This window comes from Sus scrofa, chromosome X (assembly GCF_054392235.1).
Source record: "Sus scrofa isolate SSC_HxYL_T2T_F1_AM1 chromosome X, Sscrofa_HxYL_maternal_Yorkshire_Landrace_v2.0, whole genome shotgun sequence".
NCBI classification, from domain to species: domain Eukaryota; kingdom Metazoa; phylum Chordata; class Mammalia; order Artiodactyla; family Suidae; genus Sus; species Sus scrofa.
Genome location: NC_139401.1, coordinates 50,573,779 through 50,594,355, shown reverse-complemented (window position 1 = coordinate 50,594,355; position 20,577 = coordinate 50,573,779). Strand labels below are relative to the sequence as shown.

The window sequence follows — 20,577 nt, the reverse complement described above, 5'->3', positions numbered from 1 at the left end:
AAAAGACACATGCATCCGCACGTTCATTACAGCACTATTCACAATAGCCAAGACATGGAAATAACCCAGATGTCCATCGACAGATGATTGGATTAAGAAGATGTGGTATAATATACATGATGAAATACTACTCAGCCATAAAAAATAACAAAAGAACACCATTTGCAGCAACATGGATGGAACTAGAGACTCTCATACTGAGTGAAGTAGGTCAGAAAGACAAAGACAAATACCATATGATATCACATATCTGGAATCTAATATATGGCACAAATGAACCTTTCTACAGAAAAGAAAATCATGGACTTGGAGAATAGACTTGTGGTTGCCAAGGGAGAGGGTGAGCAAGAGGAATGGACTGGGAGCTTGGGCTTAATAGGTGCAGACTATTGCCTTTGGAATGGATTAGCAATGAGATCCTGCTGTGTAGCACTGGGAACTATGTCTAGTCACTTATAATGGAGCATGATGATGGGAGAAAAAAAAAGAATGTATACATATCTGTGTAACTGGGTCACCATGTTGTATAGTAGAAAAAAAATAAAAGGGAAAAAAGAAAAAAAATACATTACAAAAAAAAATGCAAAGCCAGGCTGTCTGGCTGTAAAGCCCAGGCTCTTTCCAGGTCACCACGCTGCCTCCTGGTAGTAGTAACTGGGCCAGAGTCCCCAAGAACCCATCCCATGTGCCACTCAAAAGAGACCAACCATTACTTTAAATGCCAAATTTCTGAAGTCTCACCAACTCCAATAATTATGAATCATCCTTGTCTTGTGGGCCTCCAAGGAGCTAAGGGCATAGACTTTGAACTGGTGTGTTTGTATTTTGTCATCTCTCTTTCTTTTCTTCTTTCTGCATTCTTCATGCCTAAAACGGTAAGACATATTCAATTCATGAAATTCAAATACTCATCAGTGAGTACTTATTCAATTAATTAGTAAATTTCCTATCTTAGGGATTGGGCCTCACCATCTAGCCATCTGCCCAAGATAGAATTCTAAGAATCTTAGGCTCTTCCCTTTCCTATACCCACTTCCCATAAAATCCTTCACCAAATCCTATGGACTTATCTTCTTAAGAACTCTAGTGTTTGTCCCTGGCCCTTTCCTTTCCCTCCTCAGCCAGTGCCTTTGTTTAGCCCTCTTTAGCCACTGGTTTCTGTAGTTCCTCCTAATCAGTATCCATGCCTCTTCTTTTACCCTCTGGGCTAGTCAATATCAAACCAATCAAAGTTACACTCCTGCTAATACTCCTTAAGTGTCTTCTTATAATTTCAGGATTAAGGTCTAAATTTTTTAAAATTGATTTTGAGACCCTTCATCATCTGGCCTGCTTTCTTTTTTCCCCCAGTCTTATTGAGAAATAATTGACATAATCACTATCTAAGTTCAAGGTCTATAGAATGATTGTTTGATTTATATACAGTGTGAAATGATTACCACAGTAGCTTTAGTTAACATCCATCATCTCATATAGATACAATAAAAAGAGAAAAAATTTATCCTTATGATGAGAACTCTTAGTTTCTACTCTCTTAACAACTTTCCTATATATCATACCTCAGTGTTAGCTGTACTCACCATGTTGTCCATTACATCCGTAGTACTTACTAATCTTATAACTGGAATTTTGTACCTTTCGACCCCTTCCTCCAATTGCTTCTCCCCATCTCCACCCATCCCCTGCCTCTGATAATCACAAATGTGATATCTGTTTCACTGAGTTTGATGAGGGTATTTATTTATTTATTTATTTTTGTCTTCCTGTCCTTATAGGGCCCACCTGTGGCATATGGAGGTTCCCAGGCTAGGGGTATAATCAGAGCTGTCGCTGCCGGCCTACGCCAGAGCCACAGCAACGCAGGATCCAAGCCAGGTCTGCAACCTACACCACAGCTCATGGCAATGCCAGATCCTTAACCCACTGAGCGAGGCCAGGGATAGAACCCACAACCTCATGGTTCCTAGTTGGATTCGTTTTGGCTGTGCCATGACAGGAACTCCTTGATGAGGGTTTTTTAAATTATTATTATATTCCACATATAAGTGAGATCATATAATATTTGTCTGTCTCTGACTTATGTTGCTTAGTATAATGCCTTCAAGGTCTATCCATGTTTTTGCAAGTGGTATGATTTTCTTTTTTTTTTTTACAGCTGAATAATATACCATAGTGTGTGTGTGTGTGTGTGTGTGTGTGTGTGTGTGTGTGTGTGTGTGTGTTGTGATACACACACACACACATATATAAATATATATCACAATTTATTTATCCATCTGTCCATTGATAGATGCTTAGGTTGTTTCTGTGTCTTAGCTATATAATGCTGCAGTGAACATGGCAATGCAGGTATCTTTTTACGTTAGTTGTTTTTGTTTCCTTTGGATGTAGTATTCTCAGAATTGGATTTGCTGGATCATATAGTAGTTCTAGTTTTAATTTTTTGAGGAACCCTCATACTATTTTCCATAGTCTGGCCTACTTTGTAATCTCACCTCCTGTCACTGCAAATCTGCTTAGCTCTAGCACTACGAAACCTGGTATGTCATACTGAGCTCCACACCTCCTTGCCTTTACGCATACTATTCCCTCAACCTAGAACATCCTTTCTCTACCATTTGTCTCATTGATTGCTATAGGCCCTTTGTAACTCAGCTCCTGCTGACTTTTTTTCTAGGATGCCTTTCTAACTCTTCCAGTAGTAACTCTCTTCTATGCTCTCAGAGCACCCTGTGCATTCTTCTATCTTGGTAGTTAACACACTGTCCTGTCTTTGTTGATACATGTGCCAGTTTCCCCTACTGCCTAGACTTGTAAGTAAGCAAAGGCAGAGACTCTTTTGCTTTATTGCATTGGAATTACCAGAAGCTAGCTAGGATCTGAGATTCTGACCCATGATAGGTTCTTAGCTTAATTAGTGTTTGTGAAATGAATAAATGAGCTTTTATTGCTTGACAGTGATGCTTTTATGTTCTAGATACATGGTTCAGTGGCCCGGTGGCCGAATCCTGCATCGCCATGAGCTAGACACCTTCCTTGCACAGGCAGTATCTACACAGCTTTATGAACCAGATCAGCTTCAAGAACTCAAGGTGATTTGATCTATTCTCATTTAAATTCTTTCTTTCATGATCTCATAGGTTTATTTTAGGTCTTTTATTATGGAGCTAAATAATAAATATCCTGGAGAAGAATAAGTTCTGCATGTAAATATTTGATTTACTTTAGCTAAATATTTATATCTATTAATAAAGCCAAGAGGTACCTGCAGCAGTGCTCACATATTGATGGGTGAGAATGCATAGAAAAGATGGATGTTAGAGCTCCTGCTGTGGCACAATGGGTTAAGAATCTGATTGCAGCAGCTTGGGTCACTGCAGAGGTATGGGTTCAATCCCCAGTCTGGCGCAGTGGGTTAAAACATCTGGCGTTGCCACAGCTGCAGCATAAGTCTCTGCTGTGGCACGGATTCAATCCCTGGCCCAGGAACTTCCATATGCTACTCATGTGGCCATAATTTTTTTTTAAAAAAAAGATGGATATTGTCCAAGACAAATAAGTAAGATTTCCAACTCTTGCAGAAGATGCTACAAGGAACTCATCCTGGTTTTTCCTGTTTGTCCCCGAGTAAATGTCCACCCTCCCTTTTTTAAAGTTGAAGTATAGTTGATTTAAAATATTCTGTTAGTTTCAGATGTAAGTACAGTGATTCAGTATTTTTGCAGATTATATTCCATTGTAGGTTATAAGGTAATGGGTATAATTCCCTGTGCTACCCCCCCACCGCCTTTTTTGGCTGTACCCGCAGCATGTAGAAGTTCCCAGGCTAGGGATCAAACCTGCACCACAGCAGCGACCCAAGCTGCAGCAGTGACAATGCTAGATCCTTAACCATCTGTACCACAAGGGAACTCCTACCCTCCCTTTTTAAGTAATACTAATTGAGTGTTAGGAGGAAGTCTAAAAAATGTTAAGGAAGAAAGTAAGTCTACCATATAAATATGCTGAAGGCAATAGAACATGGTAGGTTGGAGGGCAGGCTCTGAAGCCAGGCTGCCTTGGATTTGAATTGTAGCTTTATTACCTCCTAGCTATGTGTCTTTTGGCAGGTTGCTTAACCTCTGTAGCGTCAGATTCCTTACGTGTAGTATTATGGAAATATTAAATAAAATGATCCATGCAAAACACCTAGAATAGTGTCTTGCATATTTTAAGTACACAGCACTCCTTTTCTGACTTCAGCAGCCATGGTCCTTTGAGGCCCTAGTATAAACTAGAAGAAGATCAAGTCTAATAAGACTTACAAAATCTTTTTTATTTTTTTTAAGACCACACCTGCTGCATATGGAAGTGCCCAGGCTAGGGGTCAAATCAGAGCTATAGCTGCTGGCCTACACCACAGCCACACTAACTCGGGATCCAAGCCATATCTGTGACCTACACCACAGCTCACGGAAACACTGGATCCTTAACCCACTGAGCGAGGCCAGGGATCAAACCCGCATGCTCATGGATCCTTATTGGGTTCGTTAACTGCTGAGTCACCAAGGGAACTCCAGACTTACAAAATATTAAGTGAGGTCAACTAAGGAAAAGATGAAAACAGTCTTAGACAGATAGTGTTGATTCCTTTTTACAGTAAATGTAATATTGCTTGGTATTAAAGCAGGTAATGACTCCAGACCACACCTGGGAGGGGACCTGCAGGTACTTCCCCTTTTCCTATTAAAGCTAACACACCAACTTGAGATAACCACTGTGAACATTCTAATGGTTTCTTCCAATCTTTTGTCCTGCATTTTCAACATAGTTGAAATATCATTTATGGAATTATATATTGTATTTTTAAACCTAGCACATAATTTCTGTGTCTTAAAAAATTTTAGTGGAGTTCCCACTGTGGCTCACTGGTAACAAACAAACCTGACTAGTTAAGTGTCCATGAGGGTTAAGGATCCGGCGTTGTTGTGAGTTGTGGTGTAGGCTGGCAGCTGTAGCTGTGACTCAATCCCTAGCCTAAAAAGCAAAAAAAAAAAAAAAAAATTAGTAAATATTTTATCCTACAGATGTATCCTTTAATTATTCTAACGTTGGCCATCTGGTTTCTAGTTTTCCACTATTATATGTAATATTATAATTAACATCTTTATGCGTAGAATTTTATTCACATCTCTACCTCCTTAGAATATATTCCTTTTTTTTTTTCTTTCGTCTTTTTAGGCCCACACCCTCAGCATATGGAGGTTCCCAGGCTAGAGGTCGAATCAGAGCTGTAGCCACCGGCCTATGCCAGAGCCACAGCAACGCCAGATCCAAGCCACGTCTGTGACCTACACCACAGCTCATGGCAACACCAGATCCTTAACCCATTGAGCAAGGCCAGGGATTGAACCCGCAACCTCATAGTTCCTAGTCAGATTCATTAACCACTGAGCCACGACGGTAGCTCCCAGAATAGATTCCTAAAAGTTGAATTTCTGAGTCAACAAATGTGAACAGTTTTGTGGTTCTTGATACATATTGCTTAATTGTAAATATGTAATTCATTAGTTTTACCTGATTATACCCATTTGTTTCACTGTATCCTCATCAACATTGGGTGTTAATTTTTGTTTGTTTTAATTTTTTCCTAGTTTGACATGCAGAAAAAAGTGGCATTTCAAGCAGGTGTCTTTTTAAAGTTTTAAAGCTGATGTCTTTTTTTTTTCTGTAATGAGTATCTTCTAAGCCATCCCAAGAAAAGAAATGGATAAAGGCTGCTTGTGCACTCAAATGTCTATATTGAAAGGTGACACGTTCTAATTTAACTAGAATAATCAGCAAAACCGGAATAAGAGCAAGTGTAACAAATAACAGTAATTTCCTTTTTTATTATTACTATTTTTTAATAGTTATTTCCCCAATACAATTATTTTTCAACTGTGCAGCATGGTGACCCAGCTATACATACATGTACACATTCTGTTTTCGCACATTATCATGTTCCATCATAAGTGACTAGACATAGTTCCCAGTGCTACGCAACAGGATCTCATTGCTAATCCATTCCAAAGGCAATAGTTTGTATCTATTAACCCCAAGCTCCCCAACCACCCCACTCCATTCCCCTCCCGCTTGGCAACCACAAGTCTATTCTTCAAGTCCATGATTTTCTTTTCTAACAGTGATTTCTTAATGGTAATTTTTCCTCTGTGGTGCTTTCAGATTGAGAAACTAGATGCTCGAGGGATCCAGCTTGCTGCCCTCTTCATGAGCGGCGTCGACACAGCTCTGTTTGCTAATGATGCCTGTGGCCAGCCAGTCCCTTGGGAACACTGCTGCCCCTGGATTTACTTCGATGGCAAGCTGTTCCAGAGCAAGCTAATTAAAGCAGGCCGAGAGCGAGTATCCCTGGTTGAGCTATGTGATGGCCAGGTACCAGCATGCGGGGCAGCTGATAAGACCATCTCTGATCTGTTGTGGGGATAGGCAGAGAGGGGCAAAGGAGCAGAGACATTGAAAAAGGAGGTGGCAGAAGTGGGATAATATATTTGACCTTAACCTAACTTTATCTAGGATAGTCCCAAAGGCCCAGAGTCTCATATGTACATGTTACAAAATCATGTTGGGAAGGTGTCTTTTTTTAATGACCTTCAGGTTTTCATAATTCCTTGGAGTTCCCATTGTGGCTCAGCAGTAATGAACCTGACTAGTATTCATGAGGCTGCAGGTTCTATACCTGGCTCACTCAGTGAGGATCTGGATCCGGCATTGCTGTGAGCTGTGGTATAGGCCACAACTGCAGCTCCAATTCGAACCCTAGCCTGGGAACTTCCATATACCGTGGGTGCGGCCCTAAAAATAAAAGAAGTTTTCATATTCCTTTTTTTTTACTCTGAGTATTTCTTCCCTATGGAATGCTCAGATATACTGTGTGCCTTTCCCCCAATTCTTAGAATTTCATTTCCCTTATTTACAATAGCTGTAAGTCATTTTTGCAAGTGATGATATTTTTTGTAAAAGAACTCTTTTGGAAATAGAAGAGGGTAATAAAGTAGATGGCAGAGAGAAAGGAGGGTTTTTTTTTAAAAAATAAAGCTTTAGAAAAGATGAGGGAAGGCAAGGAAAAGGAAACCTTACTTACTTCTTTGTCCATTTGAGGGGAATAAGCTTAGAGACTAGAGCAGGGGTTAACAAATTCAAGAAATCCAAAAATTGGAATTTTTATTCCACATTCATTCATTTATGTATTGTCCATGACTGGTTTCACACTGTGATGGCAGAGTCAAATAGTTGTGACAGAGAGAATATGGCCTACAAAGCCTATCTGGCCCCTTTCAGAACAAGTTTACTGACCTCTGGACTAGAGGCATGGACTTATCCTGATAGAAATCATGGTCTCTGATCCTGGGTATGAGGGAGAAGGTTAAAAGGGTTTGGATGTGTCGAGTTTTATTACTCTCTTTTACCTAATTCTGTTACCTCCCCCTCAAAAAAATGACCTAGCCTATTGCTGGCCATGTAATAGACCATTAGTAAATATTTGCTGTTATATTTGTCTTCTTTGACCTAGTCAAGGTGCCTCATGAGTCCTTGGTCAGAATGAGTATGATGGTAGTTTGGTGTCATACAAAGAGTAGGGGCTTTGGTGCCAGATAGGCTTTCCTGAGTATGTCACATTGAGCCATTAAACTCCAGGGCTCGATTCCTTTAATGGGAACAGACCTATAGTCTTGTACCTAGACTACCCAATCCTGTGCCAGTATGTTTCAATAGGAGAAGTTCTAAAAATGGCAGCTACTATTATTATTCTGTTTCTCGTTTGAAGGCTGACCTGGCAACCAAAGTGGAAAAGATGCGACAGAGCATCCTTGAAGGAGTCAACATGAACCATCCACCACCTTCTGCTCTACTTCCATCACCTACTTTTGTGCCTCCTATGGTACCCTCTCTCTACCCTGTTTCACTTTATTCCCGAGCCATGGGCTCAATGCCACCTCCACCTCAAGGAAGGAGCCGGGGGTTTGCAGGTTAGTACCTAAGAATAAGGTATTCCTCAACCTCAGTCTATTTCAGCCCATCCAGTAGTAATACCAGTTAGAGCCAGCAGTTTCACATATACCTTATCTCATTTACCTCTGTGCTATGTTGTGGTTTAAAGAGGAGCTCACTGAGATGGAGGGGTGTAGCCTGGGTAAGAAAGTCCACTGACTTCCCCAGGCCATTCTCCATAGAGGTGATTGGTCCCTAAGGATTTGACTCTCACCAACCACTCATGAAGTAACTAATACTGAAACCAGGAGTCACTTTATTACTTTTGAGAACTGTAATTCATGTGAACTGGGTCTTCATGGTTGCTGGTTAGCTCACTCACTCCCCATAGGCAAGTATACACAGGAGCTTGCAGAAGGAGCGATGGGAGGCAAGTAAATGACAAGTATCAGCAGATAACCGTAGCTTAATGTACCCATTTCCACTCTGGGATAGACCTGACACATTTTCAGAAGCATGGAGAGAAATACATCATAGTCCATACTCTCCAGGGGATTGCAGTTTAGTGAGGAAAACAAATATACACATGCACTCACATGGATCCATACACACGTATATCTATATATACTCATGGTATGTATAAATTGTGGTAATATCTGAGTTGTGGCTTAACAATGAACAAATAATCATACTTTGGAAAGTCAGATACTGATCCTGATAATTTAAACAACCTGTCCCCTAATGAAACAGGATTTTTATTTTAGGGCTGCCCCCACAGCATATGGAGGTTCCCAGGCTAGGGGTTGAATCAGAGCTGTAGCTGCTGGCCTACACCACAGCCACAGCAATGCCAGATTCAAGCCATGTCTGCAACGTACACCACAGCTCATGGCAACGCCAGATGGATCCTTAACTCACTGAGCGAGGCTAGGGATCGAACCTGTGTCCTCATGGATATTAGTCAGATTCCTTTCCGCTGAGCCACAACGGTAACTCCAGAAACAGTATATTTTAATGACATTTTAGCATGAATTATCAAGATTTTGTGATCAGGTGAGAGTGTCACTGCTGCAGTTGAAGTGTTTGTGTATCATTTGTTACTTTAAAATTAATAAAGCTGGAGGAGTTCCCATCGTGGCTCAGTGGTTAACAAACCCAATTAGCAACCATAGGGTTGCGGGTTCGGTCCCTGGCCTTCCTCAGTGGGTTAAGGATCCAGTGTTGCTGTGAGCTGTCATGTAGGTCCCATGTTGCTGTGGCTGTGGCTGTGGCGTAGGCCGTCAGCTGTAGCTCCGATTAGACCCCTAGCTTGGGAACCTCCGTATGCCGTAACTGCGGCCCTAAAAAGACAAAAAAGACAAAATAATAATAATAATAATAATAAAGCTGGAAATTAAGGTTTTTCTTAAATTTAGGGTCACAAAATTCAGCATGGATGTTTAGCTCAAGACTATGCTTAGATAAACACTGTGAATGTCTGATCTGTTCAGTCAGGTAATGATCAAGTCTTACAAACCAGGGAGGCATCCATTCATTCCATCCTTTGAAGGTGTCTTTACAGATGACTGCTCTCATCCTTTGCATTTTGATTTTATTGTGTCTCAGAAGATAACCTTAATTAAGTCCCTGTTCTCAGGAGGTTCTCACCATTGCCCCAGCTCCCAATGATGCTTTGTCTCCATTTAACTGGTGGTTCATGAGAAGCCTCCTGACTCCTGAAGGGCCACAATATGATCCCCAAATGCAAGTCTTTCTTGCCCTCTTAGGATTATCTAGCACCCTAGTTCCTTAGTCTCCTATAAATGAAGGACTCTCCTAACGGCCTGCAAAGTGAGTGAAGGGTTAGTAATATTTGGTTTTTTCCCATAAACTAAAATTAAAGGTTTACTAGAATTCTGCATTCTATGAAGGCTTCTTTTTGTGCCAAATTATAGGGCTCTACTGTGAACTCACACACACAGAGTTGGAATTTCCTGTTTTAAGGAGATATGCTATCTTGTCTTAAATTGGTTCTGGTTTTCTTAACTATGCTTCGTTTTTAATTATAAATTACTGTTAGTTTAGTTTCATTATTTTCAGTTTTGTTTGGTTGTTCGGCTAATCCTCCAATGTGTGGTAACATGTTTTTGAATCAAAAGTGGTTTTTGGCCTATAAGTTTCCAATAGCTAGATTTTAAGACCTCATTCTCTCTCTACAAATATTGAATGCCTACTGTGTGCCAGGCTCTGTAGTTGAAAAATGAATCAGGCACACTCCACTTGTTAAAGTGGTTGTGTACAGATCTTCAACCCCCTCTCGTGAAATTTGCCTTCACCATAACCCTTTGTTGTTTTCACAGAGTCTTTTTTTTTTTGGAGGGGGGCACATGTGCAGCATATGGAAGTTACCAGGCCAGGGATTAAACCCATGCTGCAGTGATGATGCCAGATCCTTAGCCCACTGTGCTATGAGGGAACTCCTCAGAGTCTTTTTATCACACAGAAATGGAGATAAGCAGAATGGGTGGGTTGTAGATCTTTTGTTCCACCTCTTATCCTACCTTGCACTTACCTTTCACCACTGCCTTTCTTCCTCTCTTTCCAGGTCTCCATCCAATCCCACCCCAAGGAGGAAAACTGGAGATTGCCGGGATGGTTGTAGGCCAATGGGCTGGCAGCAGATCCTCCAGGGGCCGGGGCTCCTTTGGCATGCAAGTGGTTTCTGTCGGTGGGCCAGGGAAAGGGTATGTATTTGAATAGGTTGGTATAAGCTAGTGTCAGTCAAGGTTCTCTTGGGAAAATGCCTAGCTATTGAATTCTTCTACTAAGGTAAGAGGCATTAACTAACTTTCTATTTTTAAAGCCAGTTTTTACTTGAATTCAGCAAACATATAATAAATGCCCCGCCTTGTTGAAAAAGTTTTGCCTTAAAAGGAGGACTTGGGACATAGAACAATTTGGTATAACATAGAATTGACAGAGATAGAGGTTTACAGTGGTAATACGGTGGGAGGTGGGGAGGGGCATCTAACTTAAGTCAAACTTCCTAGAGGAGGTGAGTAGTAACTAAGTGAAAATGGAAATATGGGCTTTATATGTTCCTCATGATCACTTTTCCTCCCACTTTCTAAAGGCATGGAAAGGAACAGACTGGTAAAGGATCCAAAGGACATAAAAAAGGAAATAAACAAGTAAGTACCTTTTTGAGATAATCTAGCTTCTGTTTGATACCTCTCATCTTTTTTTGTTTTGCAAGAGAACAGATCAGGCATGGAAACCTGGAAGCTTTCATAGCTTCTCCTGGCATTTGATTTCATCTGCCTGCTCTGTAACAGTCTAGTGAGGGATAAACCTGTCTAGGTTGTTCCCATGGGGCTGCAAAATATCATCCTTTTCCCTAAGTGAGGCCACAAGATTGAAACCAGGTACTGTGTCCTAAAGACCTACACTTAGCATACATAGCATGTGCTACATGCTACCATAAAGGGGCTAAAGTGAAGTTAACAGTGGGATTGCCAATAGCATGTCTGAGCTTCTGAAGAGTTACCAGAGATGCTTAGAAAATTGGGCTTTTTCATTTACTAATAATAGGGGGGGAAGGTGTTGCCATTCTGTTTATTCTTAATTGTTTAGAATGGTCTTAAACTGGTCTTCAGTAGACAACCCCCCCTCCCCAAGAGGAAGACCTACTCTTGTAGTGATCTAAAATCTTGTAATGGACTCAGACTGCTGGGTTTCTCTATGCAGCTACCATTTCTTGAGTGTCTGCTTTCTCTCAGGCCCTCTATTAGACATTTCACATGCAGTTTCTAACCTTCAACAAAGGTCACTGACTAGATCATCATGCAAGGCAATTTCGTCATCAGTTCTCAATCCCAGCTTAGCTCTCCTATCCACAGCCAGCCCTCATTGCATCCATGTTAACTCCCATTGTCTAATGTTTTCTCAAAGAATCCAAATTTGCTTTCATGTTATTTTGAGCCCCAAATGGAACTGGAATGGTAAGTTCCCCACACAAAGAATTTTGAAATGTACTCCAAAACCAGAATGCAGTGACTATGGATTTTTCCAAAACTTTTCAGCTTTTTCCGAAAGCTGCTTAGTAAGGTAAAAGGGATTGCACCTGGCAGGAAAACTAGTCACTTAGATAATCTCCTATCAGATAGGACAGCCTTGGTGAATTGTCTATAATTTAGAATCTGATCATTAGGCATACAATCTGAAAAACTTGATATTTTTGGTACAATAAGAGTAGACCTGTCTTTCAGTAGTTGACTCAGATTAACCAAGATCACAGAAATAGCTATGGCTATTATAGATATGGCTAAAGGAGTCGGGGAGGGGATGAGAAGGGAGGGAGTAAAAGATACAGTACTGATTTACAGTGAGAAGAAGTAATTATCGCAATATATCATATGCTTTTTTCCAGACACTCTTATAACTACATGTGAGGTATTTACTATTCCCATTTTAAATAGGAGAAAACTGAGGCTCAGAGGGATGAAGCATCTTGTCCAAAATTATCCATCAAGGCAGTATTAGAGTTGACATTCCAGTCTGAGCTGATTCCAAGGCCCTGTGCTGTGCTAATTCCAATAGAGTATAACAATTCTAATTTTTAGAGACAAGATTCAGACCCAGGACTGACTGAGTCTAGTATGCATCCTCTTAACTATGTCCACTAGAGCTTTTTTTCTTTAAAAGCAAGCTGCAGGGGAGGCCATGATATTAGAAGTTTGCCAGTAGTCATGGAATCAGAACAGTAACATTAGCTAGCATTTACTGAGTCCTTACAGCATGCCAGGAGCAGCATTTTCTAAGTGCTTTACATGGAGTACGATCATTGAATCCTTATAGGAACCTGTGGAATAGATACTATGATTCTCTCTACAGATGGGGAAACCAAGGGAAAACAAGGGATGGTAGATGATTTTAAGTTTCTCTTAGCAAAGACTGCTGGGGATATGGCTATCTACTCTAGAGGTAGCCTGGCCAAGAAAATCCTTACATTGGGAGTTCTTATTGTGGCTCAGCAGGTTAAGAACCCAACTAGTATCCATGAGAATGTGGGTTCGATCCCTGGCCTTGCTCAGTGGATTAGGATCTGGCGTTGCCACAAGCCATGGCATAAGTCACAGATGCAGCTTGGATCCCGTGTTGCTGCGGCTATGGTGTAGGCTGGTGGCTGCAGCTCCTATTGGGAACTTCCATATGCCACAGATGCGGCCTTAAAAAGAAAAAAAAAGAACATCCTAACATTGGCTTTGTTTTTGTTTTTGTTTTTTTAATTACCTTTTTTTCCCCTACTGTATAGCATGGGGACCCAGTTAGACATACATGTATACATTCTTTTTTCTCACATTATCATGCTCCATCATAAGTGACTAGACATAGTTCTCAGTGCTACACAGCAGGATCGCATTGTTTTTAAGTAAGGCATTTTCCTAGACAGAGCTGTTGCTGATTGCCTGGCTGACTCTCTTTTTTTCTGTTCAGATGCCCTTTCTTCTAAGTCTGAAATAATTAATCATTCCAGCTTATTAAATCTTACATTATAGTCTTCTTGAGATTATTCCTAGGTCAGTGGAGTTTTGTGTGTTTTCAAATTCTTTAGTCACTTATTTTTTACATTTTGATTTCTTTGTTGACTCCCTCCCAGGGCGAATTCCATCCACTACTAGTTTCATCTTATTTCCAGGTTCTTGAGAAACACTTCAAAGTAGCCTCCATGTTTTATAGGCTTTGGAGCCAATTATCTAGCTTTGAATCTGGTTCTGCCACTTACTGGTTCTGTGACCTTGGACAAGTTACATAACCTCTCTATGCCCTAGTTTCCTTGTGTTTAAAATTGAAGGATTGGTATCTACCTCACAGAGTTGTTATGAGTATTAAAGTAGATGATATATGTAAAGTGTTTAACACTGAACTTGGGACATGGGAAGTGTTCAATAGAAATTGGTAGTTATTATTTATAATAGACCACACATTCAACAGGGATTAGATTTCCATTTTATATTGGAGTCAAACAGACTTGGATGCAAGTCTAGGCGTACCAATGACCTTGGGCAAGTCATTTTACTTTTTTGAGCCTCATTTGTCTTTATCTGTAAAACCAACATCAGAGTACCTAAATTCCCAACCATTTAGTAATCACAAGCTGTTACTGGAGTTCCCATCGTGGCGCAGTGGTTAACGAATCCGACTAGGAACCATGAGGTTGCGGGTTCGGTCCCTGCCTTTGCTCAGTGGGTTAACGATCCGGCGTTGCCGTGAGCTGTGGTATAGGTTGCAGACGCGGCTCGGATCCCGCGTTGCTGTGGCTCTGGCATAGGCCGGAGACTACAGCTCTGATTCAACCCCTAGCCTGGGAACCTCCATATGCTGTGGGAGCGGCCCAAGAAATGGCAAAAAGACAAAAAAAAAAAAAGAAGCTGTTACTATCCCTAATAATATTCGCTGAGAGCCAGTACTGTACTGCAAGGTAATGCAGTTCATGGTATTAGCATTTCAAGAGCAGTTACATTTCTGAAACTAAAAGAAAAAACAGGTGATTGTTTTTAGCTATGAAAGACCCTATGGAATATTGCACATAGATCTTATGATTTGTTTTCTTTTCATTTACACGTCCAATTATCAGCATTGGACAGCGTTGCGTGGAAGTACAGAGTAAACTTTAGAGGCTGACCAACCTGGAGTAGAATCCTTGCCCTACCATTTTCTCTCTGTGTCTCCTTGAGCAAGCTACTTTAATCTTTCTGAGACTCATCTTCCTCATCTGTAAATGGGGCATTATAAAATATCTACCATTTAGGGTTTCTTTTGGCATTTGAAAAGTATATATTGTAAAGCTTTTAAAAATGGTAGCTGTGTCATTATTGTGTTATCATTGCCATTGTATTTGAGTCAGATCCATTTGTTGTCACCCTAAGTTCTCCAGACAGTGTCAGAGTATACTAGAAGGTAACAAGCTTTAGGCTTCTGTTGTTCTTGAAGAACTGAAGCAGCTTCTGTAGGCTAGCTGATAAACATGCTTGGAGGATCAGTCAGTTTGGGATTACCCTTTCTACTGAATATCTCTGTTTTTGACAGAGCACTTCAGATGGAGTTTCTAAATCCCTGGAGCCTCATCAAGGTCGGTCCCGCTTACAGGTAAATGGAAACAATGGCACATTGATCAAGGAAGAGAAGAATGATCATCTTCCAGCTCCATCACAGTGTGCCTTATCCAGAGACAGCAGTGTGTGTAATAATGGTAACCGATACTTCCCCGTGAAGAATGGCGAGAAGAGCCGCTTACAAGAGCAAAAGCTGGGAACTGTGGTGGCACAACAGAAAGAGGAATAACGAGCAGAAGATGACTTCACCAGATCAGAAAGAGGGGAAAACCTATACTTTTCTGATTTTAGGCCCAAGTTAGAGGAGGACATAAAATGCTTACCCTAGTTTTATCCAGAAATTGGATGGGATGTTCTATTGTATCCATCTTTTCCCCTTCTCTCTCTTTTTCTGAGCTTCCAGACTCAGTGGTCTGCTTCTAGGGAAGCTCTGATCAAAGATGAATGGCAAAAAGACTAGTTCTTATTCTCAAATTGAGTATATAGTGCCAATAGTCTCTTTACCTCCCCTGGGAACCTACTAAGGAAATGACTATCAGGTGTCATCACGTAAGGCCCTATAGAAAAGCTCCAGCTTTGGTTTTTAAATCTTTATCGTGATGCTCATTTACAAAACCCATGGGGGCGGGGGGCAAGACAGCTGTCTATGGCTTCCTAACTTGCTTTTTTCTTTATGAAATAGTAGGGCCTTCATATATAATCAGTGTCTACGCCCTTGTAACTCTTTCTCCCCACTCACCTATGCCAGGAGTTTGTACTACCACCTCTAGCTCTGGCCTGACAATCAGATAGGTAGATGTTTTCAGGGAAGTGAGGTAGTATTGGTTATTTAATTTTTTAACTTTTTTTAATTTTATACACTTAAAAAAAAAACTACCAATGGCCTTTGTACTGGGGGATTCAAGTGAGTCAGAAAAGTACTGGGCAGATTTTTCCTGCCTCTGAACTAATGCATTGTTTGTAAAAGAGAAGATGTGGTGCAGTTTATCCACACCCTGCTGCCCACACCCTGAAAGGGTGGAATCAATGTAATGAAATTGAGTACGAAAGGGAACTCAAAAGACTGTGTGTGCATGTGTGTATGTATGTTTGTGTATGGATGTTTGGGTGGATTTATATATGAGTGTGTGTATCTGTATGCATACACATACCCTTTATATAAAGAGACAGATCTATTTATGTATACATATTTTATATATATATAAATATATATGTATGTGTGTATGTATATATAAATACATATATTTATATACATGCACACACATACATACATGATGATGTCCCAGAAGATTTACTGAACTTCCCAGAAATGCTTCCACTGCTATGGAGTGGTGGGTTTCAAAAGACCACATTTTAAAATCCTTACTAAGTCATAGCCCATCACAATTATGAGAAGATGGGCTTCTCTAAAGCAGACAAAAAGTACTTTCCAGAGATTGCCTGTTCAGAACAACAAGCAGTTGGGTTGTCACAAGCTTAATCTTGAACAGAGTCCTCACATCCCATATGGTAAAAACAGGAGGTTGGAATAGGATTGGGAAGAGTTGGGCATTTTCCTGTGAAGGAGCAGCCTGATTGGGAGAGAAAAGGGAAATGAGAGGTAATTACCAGGGCTTGCAGCCAGTTTGGAGGAAATCTCATCTGAAGCTCCAGGATCAAACTGGCCTCAGGCTAGAATTGCCGTGAATCCCTAAAAGAGAGATGACTAACATTTGAAAGATGGGGTAGGGAAGTGTGAGGAAATCGACAATTTGATTTTACATGCCTAGATTGTTTCATTTATTCATTGACATTTTGACTACTGGATCTTTTCATTTGCTTTGCAAGGAAGACTTCAGAGGGCTCTGGCCCCAGGCCTTTAGGGGTATTCCATAAAAGGTTCCCAGCCCCCAAGTGAGGCCAGAATCTGCCCAGAGCAAAGAGGCTATTCCTCCTTGCTGGAGATACTCTTGAGACAACCTTGCATTTCCAGTTTCCCTCCTCAGCAGCTTAAATATGAGGGATGGGAACATGGCTTGCAACAGATTAGCATTGTGTCTTCATTCAGGATTTAAGGCTTCCAGCCTTGGACACCACCTCCTTTTGGGCTTTGTGATATTATTGCCCAAGAAGTACCATTTCTACAGGAATACAACTGACTAGACTTCCAGCAGGGTTCTCTCTCTTTTTGAAAAACCCCATGCACCTTATCCCAGATCAGGTCCTTGGTGATTTTTTTCCCTAGACAACCAGAAGGCTGTTTTCTCACTGCCCACTTACAATGAGTATCATCATGAGAGACTGAAGACAGTCTCAGACTGTTTTATCCCAGTCTGGCCCAATTTAAGAGAACCCACAATTTGCAGGGGGAGGGAGCTCTCAAATGCCTCTCCCCTGCCCAGACTCTTCTTACATAAACCAAAACAGAATGACAAGAGTGCACACCCAGCCAGATAGAACCAAGAACTAAGTATGCAAGAACCTGTTCTATAGAATTGGCTCCCCTAGTGTGTTCCCCCTTCTTTTAACCTGCCCAACCTTGCACAACATCTTGAAGATTAGGACTTCTGTGTTCCAGCAACAGAGGGATTTAATAGAAAACTTTGATGGCTTGGAAATTTCTTTCTGGAGCCACAGAGGGAAGAATCCTTTGGAGCTCTAAAAGTAACCAGAATCACTGCGCTGCATTAAATTAAATATCCATCTATCTATCTATCTATCTATCTATCTATCTATCTATCTATTTATCTATCTATCTACATTTTCTAATAGGAAGTGCTTGGAATTATATGGAAAGATATTTTCTTCAGTTGATGTTTCTGTAAATCTTGAATCTATTTGACACAATCAAATAACAGTATTGTTAACTCTCACAGCGTTAAGAAGATTTATTATTTTGTAGGCATTCACTGTGAGAAGTAAAACTGCTGCTTTGACAGGGATGATTCTAGTTTGCCAAAAGGCTTGCTTTTCTTCCTTTCACACACCTCCACTTTCTCCTAGCCTGGCCCAGGATGAAACAAGTGGCTCACTTCCAACTTTGATTTTTATTTGGTTTCAGCATTTTGGATTTGGAAGTTTACAAGAAAGAACCATAAAGGGTCATATTCCTGTATTTTAATTTATCTGCCAAAACATACAATTCAGAAGCCAAAAAAGACTGAGGTTTATTACTAGAAGATTAACTTTTTCTAATTGCAAGATTACCTTTTTCTGATTTCTTTCAAATTAGGGAAGGTGAGTCTGATCTTTGCTGTGGGTACTACTTGAAGAGATGTCATCCTTCACTTGAGGTTCGATTTCTGACTATGATGTGGCCTCTCTTGAACAAAGTCATATGTCATATAGGAACCCACAGAAAGGACCCTTTCACCCTGTAGGGCCATAGGCAAAAGCACCCTGGATGTATATAGCCTCTGATCTCCAAGGGCTTGCAGTTCTTGATTACCGCTGGTGTGTCTTGGGGGTCAGTGTATAACTCCCACCATGATTATTCAGTGGCCAGTCTAGTCTGGACCAGGCCTGACAAACTTCTGTTCACTTGTATCATTTTCACTCTGAGCCAGTAGGACTTTGGGTAGACTTTAAAGCTCAAGAAATGACACTTGCTTTGGCTAGTGACATTTGATTTTTGTCTCCATCTTGATTTTCTGGCATCATTGGCCAAGTCACATTAACTTGTTTCTAGTCACTGAGAAAAACAGCCAGATAAAGCATTAGGGAGGGTGTTTAAGGAGGGGGGTGGGGGGAGGAATGCTTATGTAGGGTAGAAAGAATGTGGAAGTAACTGTTTGGTTATAGTGATCCAGTCCACTGGAACCTTAGAAGACTCCTGTGGGCATGTCAGTGCTATCCTTTCAGCCTCTAAGACTCCCCCACCCCCCTTTGAAATGACAATGCAAGTAGACCACAGTTTAAAGTAGTTAGTATAATTCTACTAAGGTTTAATCATTATACTTGTTCACTTCCTGGTGCATATTTTCTAAATATGCTTGGGGTTTTGGGGGGGTAAGTTTTCACTGTTCCATTGTGTGTCACCCTATATTTTTCTCCCTCTTGTGACTTTGGCATCTTCTTTTATTCGACTTTCCATTTTCTTTTCCATTGGCTTATTGCAGTAGTCTGCTGGTGCAGGTAGAGCTCAGTGCACCTATTCCCCTATTACTGCTAATTATCTTCAGTATTGTCAGAGGTTATTTTGATGTTCTAAGAAGATAACTTCATGTTTTTACAAAACCATCTTTTCCAAGGTAAAAGCGAAACAAAATACCCCCTGTGCTAGGGTGCCCACTGCAGCTTTTGACATTGCCCTTGTACTTTTATAGATGCTCTTTTTGTCCGTGTTGGTAGTAACTAATGACTAGTGAATTTTCATGTAAATGAAACAAATATTTCAGATTTTATTAATCTCTCATAACCCTGCCAAATCTGATGACTTCATTTTAGTTACTTCCCAGAAGACACTTCCCCTTCACCTTTTATTTTATTCTATTCTATTCTATTTTTAGAATAACATACTAGGTTAAAAAAAAAAACTTTAACTACAAGGAGTCATTGATTTTTAGTGCTCCCTGATAAATGATGTTATTGACAAAAGTAAGAAATTCTTTCATTGTTTTTTTCTGTGTTAATATCTCTTCTCCTGTGCTCTTGACAGTGTGTTTAGTGGATGGATAATGTGTATTTCTCTTCCAAATTCCCTGCCTTTTTGGCCCACCTCACCACAAAAGCTCCATAGTTTATAATGTAAGTTTGAATGGATGCTTCCTAGGGGAAACTGCAGGAGTTAAGGAAAGTGTTTCAGAAAGGAATGAAAATGTCTCAGGAGTTGTTCTGTGATGGAAATTGGTCTGTTGTTCTGTTAATGCTGATGGAAAGAAACTTACAGTGCTTAATAAAAGTCTATTCTTTTAGTAAAAAAAATGTGAAATAATTTTGGGTGTGTGAAGTTTAATTTCTTCTCCCATTTCTGGACTCCTTTCTGCAAATGGGGTATATACTTTTCTCAACTTAGAAGTTTTGCACAGAGATTTAGGAGCCTATTTGTAGTTGACTATCAAGGCAAGAGAGCCAGTACAAGAATCATCAAAAGGAAGGGCATATTTAGCTTCCTGTTGAACTTCTTTATTTGGATGTTCTCATGGTACTTTTGACTTGACATTTCCCACACTGAATCCATCCTCTTCGGAAACCTGCTCCTCTCCCTGAATGACACTACCTTTTACTCAGTTGTCTACACCACAAACCAACCTAGGAGTTATCCTTGATGTGTGCCTTACCTTTATTTTTCAAATCCAACTCTTGACAAGATGTTTGGTAACACTCAGTCATCTTTCTGTTTCTCATATCTGTCTCTTTTCTGTCTCCACTTGCTGCGACTTAGTTCCGGCCTCCTTATGTCTCACCTGAATTGTTGCACTTGCTCTCCTGTCTCACACCTAACCAGGCAATTGTGAGGAAATATTGTGTCTAAGTGTATGTATCTTTTCCCAGTGAAAGGGCCCATACCTTTTTCAGTTATTTAAAGAAGTTG

The 20,577-nt window shown here is 40.5% G+C and overlaps 1 protein-coding gene across 3 annotated transcripts in view; it reads left to right on the top strand.

Moving 5' to 3' along the window:
• FAM120C (family with sequence similarity 120 member C) overlaps positions 1-20,577 on the top strand; it is a 132,759-nt gene that overhangs the window by 106,695 nt on the left and 5,487 nt on the right. For 2 of the 3 annotated variants that reach the window (XM_085007985.1, XM_021080777.2), the window contains 6 exons: positions 2,978-3,092; positions 6,205-6,414; positions 7,808-8,009; positions 10,556-10,694; positions 11,084-11,141; positions 15,040-19,967. In XM_085007985.1, the coding sequence (XP_084864111.1) occupies positions 2,978-3,092; positions 6,205-6,414; positions 7,808-8,009; positions 10,556-10,694; positions 11,084-11,141; positions 15,040-15,294 (979 nt within the window). In that variant the 3' untranslated portion in view covers positions 15,295-19,967. Of the gene's footprint in view, positions 1-2,977; positions 3,093-6,204; positions 6,415-7,807; positions 8,010-10,555; positions 10,695-11,083; positions 11,142-15,039; positions 19,968-20,577 lie in introns of those variants that run through there. The other variant, XM_085007984.1, reaches the window with a different exon arrangement.